The sequence below is a fragment of the Schistocerca serialis genome, chromosome 2 (assembly GCF_023864345.2).
Source record: "Schistocerca serialis cubense isolate TAMUIC-IGC-003099 chromosome 2, iqSchSeri2.2, whole genome shotgun sequence".
Classification (NCBI taxonomy): Eukaryota; Metazoa; Arthropoda; class Insecta; order Orthoptera; family Acrididae; genus Schistocerca; species Schistocerca serialis.
Genome location: NC_064639.1, coordinates 869368145 through 869386989, shown reverse-complemented (window position 1 = coordinate 869386989; position 18845 = coordinate 869368145). Strand labels below are relative to the sequence as shown.

General features: G+C 40.1%; 1 protein-coding gene across 1 annotated transcript in view; it reads right to left on the bottom strand.

Moving 5' to 3' along the window:
- LOC126458188 (ryanodine receptor) overlaps positions 1–18845 on the bottom strand; it is a 740760-nt gene that overhangs the window by 431512 nt on the left and 290403 nt on the right. The window contains exons 23-25 of the mRNA XM_050095064.1: positions 13769–13842; positions 13600–13679; positions 6405–6492 (exon numbers count right to left, since the gene is read on the bottom strand). Coding sequence (XP_049951021.1) covers positions 6405–6492; positions 13600–13679; positions 13769–13842 — 242 coding nt within the window. The remainder of the gene's footprint in view (positions 1–6404; positions 6493–13599; positions 13680–13768; positions 13843–18845) is intronic.

Here is an 18845-nt window from a genome sequence, read left to right as displayed (position 1 = left end):
ATTACTTTTATTGTTGTAAGTGACTTTTTGGCCTGGATTCCTTTCAAGCTGTTGGTTTTTCTATCGCTGACACCATACCATTGGTCCTGGCTACAGATGCTTCACAGTATGGGGTGGGGGCGGTCCTGGCCCATCGCAACGCAGATGGTTCCGAGCAACCACTGCGTTTGCATCTAAAATGCTTAGTCCCGCGCAGGCCCTTTACTCCCAGGTGGAAAAGGAGGCTTTGGCCATTGTTTCTGCCATTACCAAGTTTCACCTTTCTTGTATGGCACGAAGTTTCAGTTAATCACTGACCATAAGCCGTTAATATCGTTATTTGGCCCCGCCTCTCAGATTCCGGATAGGGCGGCCCACAGACTACAGCGTTGGGCCTTGTTCATCTCTAAGTACCATTATGACATTCATTTTCACCCTACAGGACAGCATGCCAACGCCGACGCTCTTTCCTGTCTTCCGGTGGGCCCGGATCCTACGTTCGATCGTGAGGAGATCATGTGTTTTCATTTGGATGTGGCGTCCCGCCAAGCGGTTGATGGCTTCCCGATCACTAGTTCTCGAGTCGCCAGGGAAACGGCGGCTGACCCGGTTCTCCGGCAAGTAGTTCGCCTCATTCAGCAGGGGTGGTCTTCCCGCCCTCCGGGCCGGGCCTCGGACCCTCTTCGTAATTATTTTCTTCTACGGGACCGCCTCTCGGTCTTGGAAGCAGTTCTCCTTCTGGCTACTGATGATACAGCTCCTCGCGTGGTTGTTCCTGCAGATTTACGAAGGGAGGTCCTCACGTTATTACATGCGGGGCACAGGGGTGTTTCCCGTACTAAAACCGTGGCTCGCAGACATGTATACTGGCCCGGTATTGACAGAGAAATGGAGCACTTGGTGGCCGCCTGTTCCCAGTGTGCGAGCCAACATGCATCTCCCAGGGCAGCGTTCTCTTCATGGCCGCCGGCAACCCAAGCATGGGAACGTGTTCACATCGATTTTGTGGGCCGTTTCTCAATGGCTTTTGGCTCATTGTCATTGATGCTTATTCCCGATTCCCAAATGTGGTTTGCTGCTCCTCCACCACTTCAGAAGTTGCAATCCAGGCACTAGCAAAAATCTTTTCTGTGGAAGGTCTGCCAATCACCCTGGTCTCGGACAATGGACCGCAGTTTATTTCGCAGACCTTCCAGGATTTTTGTAGGCGCTTCGGTATTCGGCACGTTTGCTCTCTCCCCTTCCATCCACAATCGAATGGGGAAGCCGAGCGCATGGTGCGCACATTTAAGACGCAGATGAAAAAGTATGTGCACGAATTTCCTGCGGAAGAAGCGTTGACGTTTTTCTTGATGGCATACCGGACCACACCAATGGGAGAACGCAGCCCCGCAGAGCTCCTCCATGGGCGTCAACCTCGGACTCTGCTGCACCTCCTCCGGCCTGGTCCTCGCCAGTCTTCACAAAACGGAGTGCCTGGCTTTCCACTGGGTACGTCAGTCTGGGCCCGTCGGTTTGGTCGCAATCCATGTTGGATACCGGCAGTGGTCCTGCGCCAACATGGCCACCGGCTCTATACCTTGCAGGCGGGGGACCGGGTGGTACGTCGTCACCAAAATCAGCTACGTCCACATTCGGGCACCCACCCTCCGACCTCTCGGACACCGGCTTCCCCATTGCCGGCACCTGTGTTGGTTTCACAGGGGATGTTACCTCCTCTCCCCGCTGTGACTCTGCTGCACTGTGATGGTTCTCAGCCTTGGCAGCCTCCAGTAGCTCCAGCACCGGCATCATCATCGTTCGAGATGCCACAGCGAGAGCCGGCCCCCCTAGCAGGCCCGGTTTCTCAGGAGGCTGGTTTACCTGGGGTCGTCCCTTCCCTTCGTCCCCGCCACTGGGTCTTGACCCTCCCGAGGTGGAACAGGATCCGGCGTTCGACAGCTTGTCGCACGTTCTGTCCCGGGCTCTGGTTGTGGGACGACAGGGGCCTCTTCATGTGGGTCACTTCCAGCCGTATTTGAAGGTTCCGGCTCGAGGGTTGGCCGATCCCCTCGACTCCGGCCATCCAATGGATGTGGAGGTCATCGCTCCGGCCCGACGCTCCACCTTCCGACGCAGTGGATCACAGTGGCTGCACCCCCCGAAGGAGGAGGAGTGCTGTAGCCACCAGAAAGATCGCGGGAGGCGCACATTGGCACGGCGCGTCACGGACGGTAGTTGCTGCAAGTAGAGTCCCGTCCACCAGAGGGCACGCGAGAATTCTGACGCGACCTCTGCCGGCATAACAACAACATCGCTCCGGCCCGACGCTCCACCTTCCGACGCAGTGGATCACAGTGGCTGCACCCCCCGAAGGAGGAGGAGTGCTGTAGCCACCAGAAAGATCGCGGGAGGCGCACATTGGCACGGCGCGTCACGGACGGTAGTTGCTGCAAGTAGAGTCCCGTCCACCAGAGGGCACGCGAGAATTCTGACGCGACCTCTGCCGGCATAACAACAACAACAACAACAACTCCGGCAGCATGGGCCGGAGCCAGTCAGTTCACATCGGGCAGGTCTAGCAGACAGTTCCCGGTCTACACTAGGTGAAGTGCGACGGAAACATGAATCGTGTTACTACATTTATGTTCACAAAATTCTGCAGTTTCTGATTCTATTTTTTCCTAGCATGAAAAAGCTTGAGAGATCGTGCTTAGTCTCAGAACTGGTTATGACTGCAGAACTGAAAACAACCACGTATCTCTGAAAGTTCATGACCAATTATTTTGAAATTTTGACACAACAATGTATTCTAATACAAGTACGTTTTTAGGCATCTATTTCTTTTATACACACACACACTCTTAACTTCTTGAGATTTTTTGTAATGTTTCCCTATCATTAAACTTATAAACAATTTTATATTAAATATACTTAAACATAGGTATATAAAAACAAACATGTGTACCAATGGAATGCTGTGTCAAATTTCAAACCATATAGTCAAAAAGTTTTGGAGATTTGCAGTTAGGAACATTTACAGTTTCTATATAAGTATAAATTTGGATGTTCATTCTTCAAAATCTCAAATCTCTGAAAGTTCTTCACTGACTGCTGTGAAACTCTGATACAGCATTGCATCTGAATACTCACATTTTTATATATCTACTGGAACACTACCTTGTATAAATGTAATAAAAGGCACAATGTTATAAAAATGTAAAAATTGGTTTGTTCAAAATCGTTAACTTCTGGAAGTTCTTGAGTGGTTGCTTTAATATTTTGACATGACATAATGTGTGTTTTTAGGTACCTAATTCTTTAATGTATGATGTATAATATATGTGTATGTAACTTTTTGAGACATTTTTGTAACAACATTTCCCTATTATTAAATTTATATAAATTTATGTATTAATATATTTAAGAAATAGGTAAATAAAAACATGTGTGTATACCAATGGAACATTGTACCAAAATTTCAAAGCAATCGGTCAAAAACTTTCAGGGATTTGTGATTAGGAACACCTACATTTTCAACACACATCAAAAAAAGTTTTGCATCAAGCCAGTTCCCAGAACTCCTGAAGATAGATATTGACTGTGGATATTGAATCACAGACACAGTCCCTTTGACTGGTCAGAGATGTCACTAAACCTGCCCAAAGATGTAAACAACCATGCATGAGCAGCACCTATTAGATGGAAGGGGTCTGACAGCCAATCACTTCCACTCATTCCACCAGGAAGGAGGTACACAGCTCATGTTATCTGTAGTTCAACCATGTCTAGACAGTCAATAGCCTGGTTCAATTGCGTCTGCATTGCTAGTTTGTGGCAGGAAGGGCTCTCAACAAGGGAAGTGTCCAGGCGTCTCAGGGTGAACCAAAGTGACATGGTTTGGACATGGAGGAGATACAGAGAGGTAGGAACGGTCGACTACATGCCTCGCTCAGGCCACCTAAGGGCTACAACTGTAATGGATGACCGCTGTCTACGTATTATGTCTCAGAGGAACCCTGACAGCAATGCCACCAGGTCGAATAATGCTTTTCATGCAGCCACAGGACATCGCGTTATGATTGTGTGCGCAATAGGCTGCATGATGAGCAACTTCAATCCCTACGTCTGTGTCGAGGTCCATCTTTGCATCCACGAGACCATGCAGTGCGGTACAGATGGGCCCAACAACATGTCGAATGGACTGCTCAGGACTAGCATCACATTCCCTTCACTGGTGAGTGTCACATCTGTCTTCAACCAGACAATCATCAGATACGTGTTTGGAGGCAACCCGGTCAGGCTGAACACGTTAGACACACTGTCCAGCAAGTGCAACAAGGTGGAGGTTCCCTGCTGTTTTGGGGTGGCATTATGTGGAGCCGACATATGCTGCTGGTAGTCAACCATATCAGCAGCACATTGGCGAAACATTCATCTTCATGGACAACAATTCGCACTCCCATCATGCACATCTTGTGAATGACTTCCTTCATGATAGCATGATAACATGACCCACCAACCACTCTGAGGGATCTATGTCGAATCGCCATTGAGGAGTGGCACAATCTGGACCAACAGTGCCTTGATGAACTTGTGGACAGTATGCCACATCAAATACAGGCATTCAACAATGCAAGAGGATGTGCTACTGGGTGTTAGAGGTACTGGTGTGCACAGCAATCTGGACCACCACCTCTGAAAGTCTTGCTGTATGGTGGTACAACATGCAATGTGTGGTTTTCATGAGCAATAAAAAGGGCAGAAATGATGTTTATGTTGATCTCTATTCCAATTTTCTGTACAGGTTCTGGAACTCTCGGAACTGTGGTGATGCAAAACTTTTTTTGATGTGTGTATATATGTACATACATAGATCTTCATTTCTTCAAAATCTCAAATCTCCAAAAGTTCTTGACTGATTGCTTTGAAATTTTAGCACAATGTTGAATTCTAAGATGTGTGTGTTTTTAAAATATATGTAATATATGACTTTACATAGATGTAATAATAGGGAAACATTATAAAATATACAACAGTAGAAGGTTATTAGTAAACAGAAAAGTTGTATTTATGGCTTATTGGTTTATGATAAAAATACTTCTACAGAATCTGAATTTGAAATAACAAGAAGCAAGACTCCAGGTCAGACTGGGGGTGGGGAGGGCGGGATGGACAGAGGGGTGGGAAGAAATGGACTTAGAAAACGCAAAGGAAGAGATGGACAGAGCAGGGGTGGGGGCAAGAGGAGATGAACAGAGAAAGGGGGGAGGAGGCAATGGACTGGGAGAGGGGGAGAGAGACAGGGGGGTAGAAGGAGGTGGAGAGAGGGGGGCAGGAGGATGGACAGAGAGAGGGAGGGGAGGAGGTGATGGGCAGACAGATGGGGTAGGAGCAGAAGATGGACAAAGGAAGGGGAGATCTGGACATATATCTAATTCCCATACATATTAGAAAAGTGTGCTTTCTCTTTTCTTTCTTTTACATTTAAGCAGACTGAGCCACAGAAAAGCATTACTGAGTGAAGTGGTGCATTGGTTTGCTCATTGGACTTGCATTCGGGAGGGCAATGGTTCACACCTGCATCTGGCCATCCAGATTTAGGTTTTCCGTGATTTCCCTAAATCGTCCCAGGCAAATGCCGGAATGTCTTCATTCAAAAGGGCATGGCCAATTTTCTTTTCTATCCTTGATACAATCCAAGGTTGTGATCCACCTCTAATGACCTTGATGTCAATGGGATGTTAAACCCATTCTTCCTTCCTTCCTTCCAGAGTATGGCTGCATACAGCTAGTTATCAATAAATGATGAGGAAGTCGATTTATCAGATAGCCCAGACTGCGGATGTGGAATTAATAAGAGATTGTGCTAACAGCAGTAATCAAGAGTATACACAGGTGGACAGTGAAAATGATCACAGGTTCATATGCCTAATGGAAGAGTGTATGTGAAATAACAAAAGATTTTCTTCAATATCTTCTTCACTACATTCTTCAGTCCCCTAGGTGTCATTGCAGTAGATTCTGAAGCTAAAATTAGAATAATAAAAATCACACAGAGGATTGTAAGCTGTCATTCTTCTCATTCATCATCTAGGAATAGTAATGGAAGAAACTTTATGCAAACAATAAACAGTACTCTCTGGCAGGGACTTTACAGTACGTTGCTATGTATATAACCAGAAGAAGAAAATCGACAAATATGTTTGAGGAAATACTGAAAGTAACTGACAAAATAAGAATAGGCAAACACGTTCATATTGATGAAAAAGGGCACGGCTACAGATCACTAAAATTAAGTTCTCACTGTAGTTTTACTGAAATGATGTTGGTTTTTTAAGTACAGTCTTCCAGTTAGTAGTCTAGACATTTCGATATCTCTGTTGAAAATATGAGTATATTTAATATAGCAGTGCTTCCTTTAAGTAGCAGGAAGTGGAACTCACCATTTCCCACTAGAAACAGCATAATTCTTCTCAACACGATATGTTCTGAAACGAGTCTGTTTGTTCCTATTGGCCTCAGCAAGCAAAGCTGAAAATATAAACAAAAGACAGTTTAGTACAATATTTACATACATCAGTAATGAACTAGAATAATAAACTCCTATCTAATGGTGCTACTATGATTTAAGGCTATACAGAAATAAGCATATGAAATTACCTAATGAAGTCAGTTTCTTTCCATTTAACATGACAGAATGAAATGTAATGTCTCCAGGTTTTTCTGTAAAATGTAAATAAACCTACTAAAGCTAACAAGGAACTTCCACTACTATTCCATAACACATTTCAATGCTTATATCCAAGTCAACATTTATTTGAACTGGAAAATTACACAGAGACAGAATAGCTGGCCAATACTTTAATTTCAGGAAGCAAAATTCCAGTACTCTCAAAAGACACATTTAAAAGTGAAAAAGGGAACAAAGCAATAAAAAATGAGAAAGGAAAAAGAAATGTGGAGGGTTAGGTGGTAGGCTGTATTTCAGCAAAGCTGTTCCCCTTCCATGCCTTACAATGTTGATCATCTCACTAACATTACTACTCAAGCCAGTCTACCATTTTGTCCTGAAGACAAATTAATGTTCACAGCTAAGAATGTCTACAGTTTAACTTTCCTTTGGACTGGCTGTTATTCCACATCACATCCTAAATTAAGTGGTAGACTATCCTCACACCACTGTGTATTCCCCGTCCTTGTATTTCCTATGAGTTTAGACCTGCAAAATGAAAGTTGCAAAGAGGGCCAGACATGTGGGTCTAATTTATTTGAATAAATGTTGGTGTGTTTAGCAGCAGGTACCAACTGAAGAAGTGGACCACTGCAGTGCTAGAGTGGTCTCTGTATGTTCAAGTTATATCCCAGTCAACAAAGACCAAAAAAAGTGCAATAGATGAACAAATTCGTGTAGTCACAAATTTTTCTACAGTGGCAGGAGCGAATGTCATGAACAACACAACTAAAAATTCTCATTGGTCGGTTCGAGCATGTGGTGGAGGGTGGGGAGGAGAGTGTTTAAAGATAACTTTATTATGTTTCTCTTAAACGACTCAAAAACTGTGGTGTCTAGCATAAATGTTTTCCAGTACAAAATTAAACCACATTAAATTTGTAATTTTTGAGAACATTTCTCATGGAGAACAGCAGTTATTCTTAGTATTTTAAAATGAACATAATCAGTCATGACTGCAAGAAACGTTTATTTTTGTGGTTACAGTTTCAGTCAGTTACTGACCATCTTCAGACCTCATACTGGAATATGAACATAGAATGCGTTAAGAGGAATGTATGCAAACAGTAGTAATGTGTAAAATACATCTTACACAATAAATAATAAAAGAATAAATTGTACCATGTTGGTAGGCAGTGATGGTGAATGGAGCAGGAATTAGGAGAGCAATGTAGCTGTTGGTTAAATTTCTGATGCTCTGCCCAGCACTCACCGAATTACATCAGCGATAGCCAGTCAGGCATACAGGATGTAAAACAGTTGTTACAGTAAGGTATGTACAAAATGATTACACAAAAGCTAACAACAAATGAAAAAACCAGGTGCTTATATAAAGTAACTACTATAAACAGCATTTCGTCAATCTGTGACAAAAGTATATGCAAAAAAGAGATAGCCTGTCATAACTGCTGTCGCAACTTTGAAATCATCACATGTGAAACGTTCACATCAACACTTCCATGCCTCTTCGACGGTAAATAATGGCTTCAGTACAGCAGTATTTCCACTGCCGGTATGATCTAGGAGCAACATGCAAGACCTGACATGCAGTTCTACATGTTGTCCTGCATGCCAGTACATATGTGACATCCAGCCGCAGTTGCAGCTCTGAAATCCTCTTCTGTTAGATGGCGCATATCAATATGGCCATTCCATCTCCATGGGAACTGTTAGCATTGCTTAACCACCATCTTTCCTGCCACGCAATATATGAGTTTGTAATAAATCCCCACAGATGACCATTGGTGTTCCCACAACCAATTATGATTGGTTATCTCCTTTTTGTATATATTTTCTATCACATATTGACAAAATGCTGTTTACAGCAGTTACTGTAAACAACATAAGGCACCTATTTCTTCATTTGTCATTAGCTTCCATGTAAACATTCTGTATATATCTTACTGTCACAGCTGTTTCATGTCCTGTATGCATGATTGGCTATCACTGATGTAATTCGGTGTGCGATGGGCACAGCATCGCATATTTAAGTTGTCACCACCTACCAGCATGGGTATAATTTCTTCTTTTATTATTTAACAATGAAAATAACCTAAGTTAAACCTGTGTGTGTGTGTGTGTGTGTGTGTGTGTGTGTGTGTGTATGTTTGCGCATGTATATTCTCCCGCCGTCGCTTGGTGAGAAGATTGTATTATCTATCCAATTACATTCTCTTATTATTTGTTATATAATATGTATTTTATATGTTAATACTATTTGTACACATACCTCTTAATGCATTTTATTTTCATATTTCAGTATGAGGTCTGAAGATCATCTCCCTGACTGTAACCGGTAACAACAAAAATAAAGTATCTTGTGGTCAAGACTGTTTATGATCATTTTAAAGTATATTAAACTCCCTACAGAAAAGCTCCTATTCTTTTTTTCTCTACAGCTAATAGTTTCCACATGCAGGGGATGGAAAAATCACAAATTATCAGAAGTAGCATTTTAATGGTACAAAATTACTGTTTACTGTTGTATAAAATAGATTAAGAACCAATATTAAATGTGTGTACCACATCCGAGTGCAGTTGAGCCTTATTAAGGGATGGGATGTAACAGTGTGGAGTGGGCATGGGTGGAATGTAGAAGCATGAGATAAGGTAAGTTGTCGGATTGTTGTCATGCAATTCCCTTCTTCACAGGTCTGCAAACTGATGAGTGTGCAGATTATTCCCTACACTATCTACTGCACTACCTCACTGGAAGCAACACAGTGTATTTCATGAAGTTACACTGACCCTCTGCAGTGTGCTTTATGAATCACTGGTGATGCAGTGCACAGACATGCCCAGGGGAGTTGATCTTGCACAAAGTGTTTAACATTATATGGAATATAGATATGAGTTATGAGGTGTGTCAGGAAAGTAAGTACCATTTCGTTCTACTGATACCACAGCACTAGAGTCAGAGTTCTGCACATTCGCACTTGTCTCTCTGGTTCACTGTCTTTCCACTGACACCATTAAAGCCAGATTGCGTTATGTTTACATTGGTTAGTGATCATTGAAAATGTTTAAGACAATCTCTGAGCCCGCCGAGTCTTAACAGTAGAAGGTTGTTAGTAGACAGAAAAGTTGTATTTATGGCTTACTTGTTTATGATTAAAATACTACTACTGAATCTGAATTTGAAATAACAAGAAACAAGACTCAAGGTCAGATGGGGGAGGGGAATGGACAGAGGGGTGGGAAGAAATTAACAAAGCAGTGTACATGACACAGCAAGAAGAGGGTGGTCTTCTGTTGTCAATGATAGTTGGGTTGATAAACTGAACAAGAAAAATTGTGAAAACAGATGGTTCACAATAAGAATGCTTTGTGATGACTTTCCACAAAATTCAAAAACTGTTTTGCATAAGATTGTCACAAATCTCTTAAATTCTTGCTAATTGTGTTTCTGCTGGTTCCTGAAAATGCTTATGGATGTCCTCAAAATGAAGTGACTTGGCAGGGCTTTGACACTTTTTATCCAATACAGTGATGACGGAGATGAATTATTAAACAGAATTGTGTCTGGTGACGAAACTTGGGTCTGTCAAGTCATTCTATACTATATGTGTGTCTACTGCTGACAAAGGCCTTAATGGCCGAAAGCTATAATTGTGTGAATCTTTTTGTTGCGCCTATCGCGACTCAGCATCTCCGCTATATGGTGAGTAGCAACTTTCCTTCTCTGGTATTGTTACACTCTATAACACTATTATTCAATCAGTTATCTAATTGATAAAAATTTTTTTGCCTTTAAACTTTATCACAACATAACTGTGATATGCAAGACTATTTGCAAAGTGTGATATATGTGATGTTAGAATGCTTTCCTAACATACATTTGTAACTTATGTAAAGAAATATGTGAAGTGTATAATTAACTAAATAATATTGTGTCATAGATTAATGAAATGAAAATGTTCATGTATGTAATTTTATGTATTTGTACAAGTTGTCATTTGTATAAAATGGCACACGCTCGGGGACAATGTGTAGGATATGCGTTATGTAAAAGATGGAGGGCTTTTGTACTGTATGGAAGTTACTGTGGGAAGCGTAAAAGGTGGCTTGGGTTTTTGCCATGCTATGTATAGAGTGAATGGGAATGAGAAGGCAGCAGTGAAAGAGGCAACACTCAGATGGAGTAGGTGATGCCTTGCCTGGAAACTGTTGCACAATAGCCTCAGATGGTGACAGCTGAATTATTACAGTTTTGGTACAAGATGTTGGGCAATGTTATGAACCTTAAAATGATATCAAGAAGAATTAACTAGTCCATACTCCAAGAAACTAGTACGCTGTACCATGGGTAGTGTAGCAACCATTATTTTCCGCCACACCCAATGCCTACAGCCAACAGGTTACGAACTGTATAATTACAGCTGTAGAAGCGTAAATTATTAATTCAAAATTAACCTTTTTTTTAAATTATTGTATTAAATGTAAAATTTGGTTCGTCATGTTATTTTATTCCTAATCGTTCACCTATACAGGGTCGTTTCTGGGTGTCTGATTATTTTGTGTAAACCTGTTAGAAAAACATTTGAAGTGCTTTACTCAGTGTCTGCAAGCACTAATTTTGATCTTTAAATAAATGTTTGAAAATAATTGTCATTAACTAACTTTTGAAGTGCAGGCAAAAGTACTGTGTGATTTATGTAGTAGAAATGCTGAATTAAAATTTTGAGTACTGAAATAGTTGATTTCAGACAATGAATGATATAATATTCTTACTCTCTTAGTGGTAATAGGTAAAGTGAAAGTGAGTAAATAATCTTTGAGTAAAGTAAAGATAAAACTCTTTCAGTTATAAATGAAATTTAATAAAGTACAAAGAGATACAAAAAGAAAATTCCTTATGAGGCTCAGTAACACTGAAGTAGGGTAACATGAAAATACTGATGACAATACAGAATGGCCATTTGTTAAGAGAAAGATAAAACAAAGTTCCTTAGTAAACTTAAATGTTTGTATTATGCTATTAGAATATTTAAGAGTTTAATTTGTTGGTTACACAAAATTGCAAACATAGAAGTCCCCCCCCCCCCCCCCCCCCCCTGGCCAATTTATTTTGCACATAGTGACAATTAAAAATTTGTGGCCTTTCTAGATCAAAACTATCTATGTATGTGTATGTAGTGTAGCTGAAAGATTCCTGTGTCTTTCTCAGAACCATATCCTTTAAAGTTATATTTATTTGTGAAATTATATTAGGGAACAGCAGGAAAGTAAGACAAATTTACTTATTCTGCTTTTTTGAAACTTAACCATTTCTTTGTTGACATAGGCTGGTGAATGTAAATCAAATAGACAAACCACTTAATGAACTTAGAGCAGAAAGGTACTAGATTCAGTAATATTCCGTTTTTACTGCCTTTGTTTCTAACAGCTAGAAAACTCTTACGAAAAGAACTGCTAGTCTGACTTCCATCTCCATTAGTCATACATCGTGGTCAAATCCTGTAAAAGGAGTAACATTATATGACAGTTGTGGAAAGTAGGCATGTTTATGATGTGTATAATATACACCTTATTCCCGGTATAATATATATATGGTTTTTCCCAAGATTGAACTATGGTATTCTGTTGACATATGTTGTTATGACTCCACAGTCAAAACAAGTCAGTGGAGTAGAGGCACTCATGATCCCCAAAGAAACAAAAATTCAAACAACATCAGCAGCACAAAAAAACCATATGCACTGTATCCAGTGATAGACAGGGCATTTGGTTTGCTGAGTTCCTTTTCAGAGGTGAAACCATCAATGTGGTGCAGTACTATGAAACACTGAAAAAACTTTGGCACACAATTAAAATGGCATCAAATGCTCAGCCAAGGCTCTGTGTTCTGCAGGACAACACACCTCCCCATTCTGCTGGCATCACTCAAAACCTTATTCAACATCTCCGTAGAAAAATAGTTTAAAAAAATGCTCTTTCTTGTAAAAATAAATTTTGTTTTTAAAAAAAATGTTTTTATGAGTTTTTTTTACAAAATGGTACTTACTTTCTGGACATGCCTCATACAAATAATACTAACAATGCCTCATACTAATAATACTAACACAAGAAACACATATGCACAAAATCTACATAAGTTTCAGCACACTATTCCACATTACAAGAATGGACATTGATTCTCAGTCATCCTGTATGGCAGCTGTAATGTTATTCCAAGAAAAGCAACTTCCCCCACTAACAGTGGTGCTTGATTTTCAGCTTACAAATGGACTGAACAATTATATTTCAATGGAACATCATTGGAGGTAGAAAATGAAAATTATTTGTAACTGCAAGAAACTTTTCTATTGAAGATGAAAAATATCTAGTAAGGTGAACTGCCATGGTGAACAGTCCACTGACAAAATGATCTAGTCATTCACTCAAAGAATAGATCATAGATCAGAAAAAGGTACGAAGAATCATACTCTTAAAAAATTCCTATCAGCATTTTCTTACTAATCTTCTCTTTCATTCTTTTAAGGGCAGGGTAGGTTGGCATAAAATTTTTGTCATTATGTTGCATTCACTATCAAGTAATAACAACACAACTTGCACATTAAGTTTAGACACAAAAATATATAAAATCTGGAGCACAGCAAATAAGAAATTTTGAATATTGTAAACGATAACATTGATTATTGTAAGTTGATAAGGGTATGCAGGGGTAAGTATGGAAGAACACTGCAAAACATAGGTCTGATTTTTCACAAATGGACAGCACTTCTGTGTCACAGCACATGCCTTCAGTATCAGTTCGGTGCAACCTGGCACTATCATGTTATCTGTATATAGTCATCAGTTGGAATGTTGAAATATTATGTCATGCATATTTCAGAATACAGCAGAAAAATAACACATATCGCATTTCTAGTCTCTGAGACAGAAGAAACCATTTTGGAAAAACTTACCTTCATTTGCTTCTCCAGTTGGGGGCTCTAAATTGTATCCATATACAAGCAATGTGCGAACTGTTTCACTTGCAGTATCCCTGAAAATTTGGTATTTTTATTAGATCAACTAAATACATGAAAATGTAATGGTAAATTATGATAAATATTCCAGTTTCAGATACTGCACCTATTTGCTTTCTTGATTGCTTCATCTACTTTTATGTAAGGCACCAAGTGAGGGCTTCTTCTCATATCAGGATCCTGTAATGAAAGTGAAAAGAATTATTTCCAATAAATTGTTATAATGATTACAAATATTTTACATTCACTAGTGCAGAGAGTAAACCTAAACAACAACTGGAAAATTAAGAAAGTTTCGCACAACATGAGGCATCTGGAATATATTCATAGTATAAAGCTGTTTGTTTAATGGCAATGTGGGAAGTGTCAACTTTGGGTATCAATTAAAAACATGTACATTATTCACGGTCTACTGGCATAACTTTGCTGATGCTATGGTTTCCCTCTGTTTTTCAAGTAGTTTCCGTGTTTAACTTATGACGGTCATTTCCAAATAGTGAAAATAAAATCAGTTTATTCAGTTATGGAGTATTAGTGAGTTACTACTGTGTATTTGATGGAAGAATCGTATAAGTTGGTGACTGGTGGAATATAAAAGAACACAGAAACATCAATCAACAAAGAAAGCCAAACAGTGACTGCATATCACTACAGGAAGATCTGAAAAAGCAGATTATTGAGATCCAAACTAAAATTGCAACACACGATCACACTAAGTTATTTCCGCAAGCAGTGAGATGGACCACAAATATTACAAACAATTCATCTGCTGAAACCAGCATAGTTTATAAACCACAAATGAAAGTCCAAATTCCTAAATTCCTATGGAGAGACCAGAGCTGTGGATTGAAAAGTTAGACTTTGTGTTCACGCAAAATGATGTTACTAGTGACCGTTCAAAATTTACCATGGCAGTTACAGCTTAGATGCCTGCGTAGTTACAATGGTATCGGACACTACATTAAAGCAGCTCTCACATCAGCAATATTCCCATTCAAGGGACACCTTCATCAGCCGAATGTGTAAATCAATGAACTACAGCACACAAAAACATTTCAGTTTCAACTTATCGGTGACAGAATACAGCTGAAATTCGAGTAGCACTTGAGAAACATCGTAGATAATGAAGCAATGTCTGACGCAAAACTATGTCAAATTTGGCTAACACAATTACCATTATCAGTAAAAATGTGTGGGAAAATATCATATAAATTCTTTACTATCATCAGCAGGCAAAGTTCATGCATGATAGGAAGGGCAAACTCTTTGGTGGTGACGCAAGCAAGTAACGACATCGTCTCAGATAGGACTGCAGCTATTCGACATGACCCACAACTGAATAATAATGAACAACTCCAAAGTCTACACTGTCACATGGACACACTTCAGAAGCTGTTATTGACAAAGACTCAAGGGGGCTCATACCAGGCAAGAGAAAGAAGAAAGTAACTCACTCTACCAGCAGAACCAAATTGATAACCAAATAGCACAAGGGAAACAACATCACCCAAAGTGCTAATACCACATGCAGTTTGGTGATCAGACCACAAGGTCCATGCACATTTACAAAGATCTTCAGCGGCCTGCAGTTGGTGCAGAGGACCACACGGTATCACAAAAAAGCTGAATAATAAATGAAGAGCTATCATTAGCCCACTGATGACATAACCAAAATTTGTTACAAAGGTCTTCAGCGGCCTGCAGTTGGTGCAGAGGACCACACGGTATCACAAAAAAGCTGAATAATAAATGAAGAGCTATCATTAGCCCACTGATGACATAACCAAAATTTGAGCAAGACACTTTGCTTGAAAGTTGTTCAGTTATCAGTGACAAATCAACCATGGCCTCAAGTGCAGCAAATCAAGTATTTTTGTTTACAATATCAAGCCATTTGTAGGTGATGAACAGGCAAGTAAATCTTTGCTAGATTATCAATTCAGGTTCAGATGTAAGTACTCTGCCACACAGACAGAGTAAAACTGCACCAGCTAATGCATCTCTCCACCTTACCACAGGCAACAACTTGCCCATTCCAACATATGGTGAACATGTACTAACATTTAGCATGGGTTTCAGCATAAAGTTCAAAATGGAGGTTCATGCTGGCAAATGTTACTGACCCAATATTTGGAGTAGATTTCAGTCACCACCAAGTATTGTAAATAAATCTCTGTATGGCTCTCATCAAGATGGGTAGTGAGGTGGTTACAAGTGAAATAGGTAAAAGTGCTGCAACACAATCACCTCACCCCATAGTTCTTTCGTACCAGAGACCAAACAGGAAGTTATTGGTCGCTTATGTAAAGTACTATCTACCACAGTGAACCATATTAAGATAACATCCAGCCAATCAATCTCTTAATAGTCACAGAGACTGGCACTAGACCATTCTTCCATGGTAAAAGCAGAATTCAAGGCACTGTTACAACCTGGTATTATATGCAAATCTGATAGCCTGTGGGCATCACCTTTACATCTGGTGAAGAAGAAGATGAAAGACACATGTATGGTATACACTGCTGATATACATTTATAGCTGTTGATAGGTACACCCACTGGGATGAGATGGTACCAGTCAGTGTTATGTTAATGGAAACAACAGCAAGAAGCTTTTTAATTATGTGAATTTCTTGTTTTCGCTGTCCATTTCATGTAGAGGGAGACCAAGAGATGAATACACTAAGCAGATTCAGAAGGACGTAAGTTGCAATAAGTACTGGGAGATGAAGATGAAGAAGCTTGCAGGATAGAATAGCATGGAGAGCTGCATCAAACCAGTCTCAGGACTGAAGATCACAACAACAACAGAGATAAAGGGTGCCAATTTGAGTTGACACTGTTCTTCAAACTGAACAAGTTGTGTGGTTTCCAGCAACACCATATGACCAGCTACCATCCCATAGGCAACAGGGCGGTACAGTGCTGGCATAAGATGTTAAAATCCATGTTTATGTGCCATGAGAACAGCTGCCACTGGTCCTATTGGGCCTCCGCATATCTTTGGAACCAGACATTGGAGTGCTGATAGTGGAAATGGTTCATGGAGAGACATTATGCCTACTGTTGGAGGTTCCTTCCCCCTTCCCTCCTCCAACAGCTATCAGCTGATGCAGAGCTGCCATTTTTTCTGCAACAATAAAGATCCACATCTCTAAGTGATAACCTTCACAGCATCCTGCCATAACCAGAAAGTTTTCACACACAAAGACTTTAAAATGTGCTTGCATATGATGCTAAGGACACATGGAGTGTTCCCAATGTTACTTCTGTACACTCTGGACCTTTCCAAGCACTCAAATGTAATGAACATATGGTGAAAATAATGAGCAACAGCTAACCACTAACAGTATCACTAGAACGGGTCAAGGCAGCATATTTGCTGACACCACATGACCCTTCACACTCTCAGGAAACCAGGGACTCAACATCAAGGACTTTGAACCAACACAGTAGTTGGTCTGGTCACACAACCCCACTGTTGCCTTTACCTCAGCAAACAAGCGCTCAGAAAGCACCACCGACATCAGCAGTTTTGTGCTAGAGGTGGTCAATCATTCCGGGAGCCATGCTCTATCACGGGATGGGGAGAAGAGGGGGGAGGGGCTGCATGGGAAGCATAGATTTAAGATAATGACTAAAAGTGTATGTACTTTTCTTTGGTCTACATTGCTGACATTGTGTTGTGCCTTTGTTTTTAAGCTGTTTCCTTGTTTGACTTACTGTTGACAAACTATCATTTCTAAATTCTGAAAATAACATCAGTTTATTCGGTTATGGAGTATTCCTGTGTTATTAAGATGGAAGAATCCTATAGTTACATTTTATGGCAGCTTGCATTTACAGGTGAAAAATTTTATATTCATACTAGTAGTCAGGCTGGGCATCACACAGGTCACATTAAGTATCTATGGCCAGACAGCTTAACTGTCATAATGTACTTTGGGGGCCATGAACAAAATTCAGAGAACAATGTTAAGTAATTGAATAACATCACTTTCATATTACTTATGCGATGTAAGTAGCATACACCATCAAAGTTGTCTAGAGGCATTAATGTGTCTTCCATATGGAATTTGAAGTGATGTCTCATGGCAAAGATGGGAGCACATCATGTTGTATACAAATCATGGATGCATGTATAGGAGGCTCTCTAAGATGGCACCAACAAAAGAACAAATAAAAAGAAAAGTAAACACATATATGTTCTTTTCTTATCTTTTTCTTTTATTGGCGCTATCTCAGTGAGCCTCCAATGCATACTAAATTGTTTACACACGCATGCTCCCATGATTCACATACTTCATACAAGAAAAACAGAAAGTTCAAAGTTGAGCCATATGCATGTGCGTGTGGTGGTCTTCAGTCCTGAGACTGGTTTGATGCAGCTCTCCGTGCTACTTTATCCTGTGCAAGCTTCTTCATCTCCCAGTACCTACTGCAGCCTACATCCTTCTGAATCTGCTTAGTGTATTCATATCTTGGTCTCCCTCTACGATTTTTACCCTCCATGCTGTCCTGATGCAGGGCAAGATAAAGGATTGTACAACATAGATACGATTAAAAGATTTAAGGTTCCAGGAGAGTTTGCACCCTTTGAAAATTCGGTGGATTGACATACCAGCGGGCCGTGTTAAATTGTTTCTGTACTTCTATCTTAGTTTCCTTGAGACAATTTCTATCTTCTTTGACTATTCTATTGTCTTTTAGTACTACTATACCTTCTACTACCACTTCTTCCCAAATTAGAACTAAAAAAAAAGTAAGACTCCAACACCTGTACGTGTGGAGTCCAGCATTTATTCAATAATAATTGTATTGGTACATTTATGAAGATAGCCATAGCTTAGTTAACAAACTTAACTATAAATTAACATTTCAAGGAAACTTTTGAAGAAGTATCACGCTCATGTAGCACATGAAAAGCCGAGAATAAGAACAATTTTAGCTCTATTATCACATGACATAACAGAAAGTTGACGGAGTTATAGCACCATGACACTCGTAGAGAAATGCTTTAACTCAGAAGGTCTTTGCACAAGCTAGGAATATAGAAAGCTAAATATTTTGGAATTTAGAATAAGAATTTACTGGTTTTGTACATTTTTAACTTAAAGAAAAATGAATAGAATGGTTGGGTTTTTATTTGAATTTTATTAGGGGAGGCTAATCATGGGTAGTGA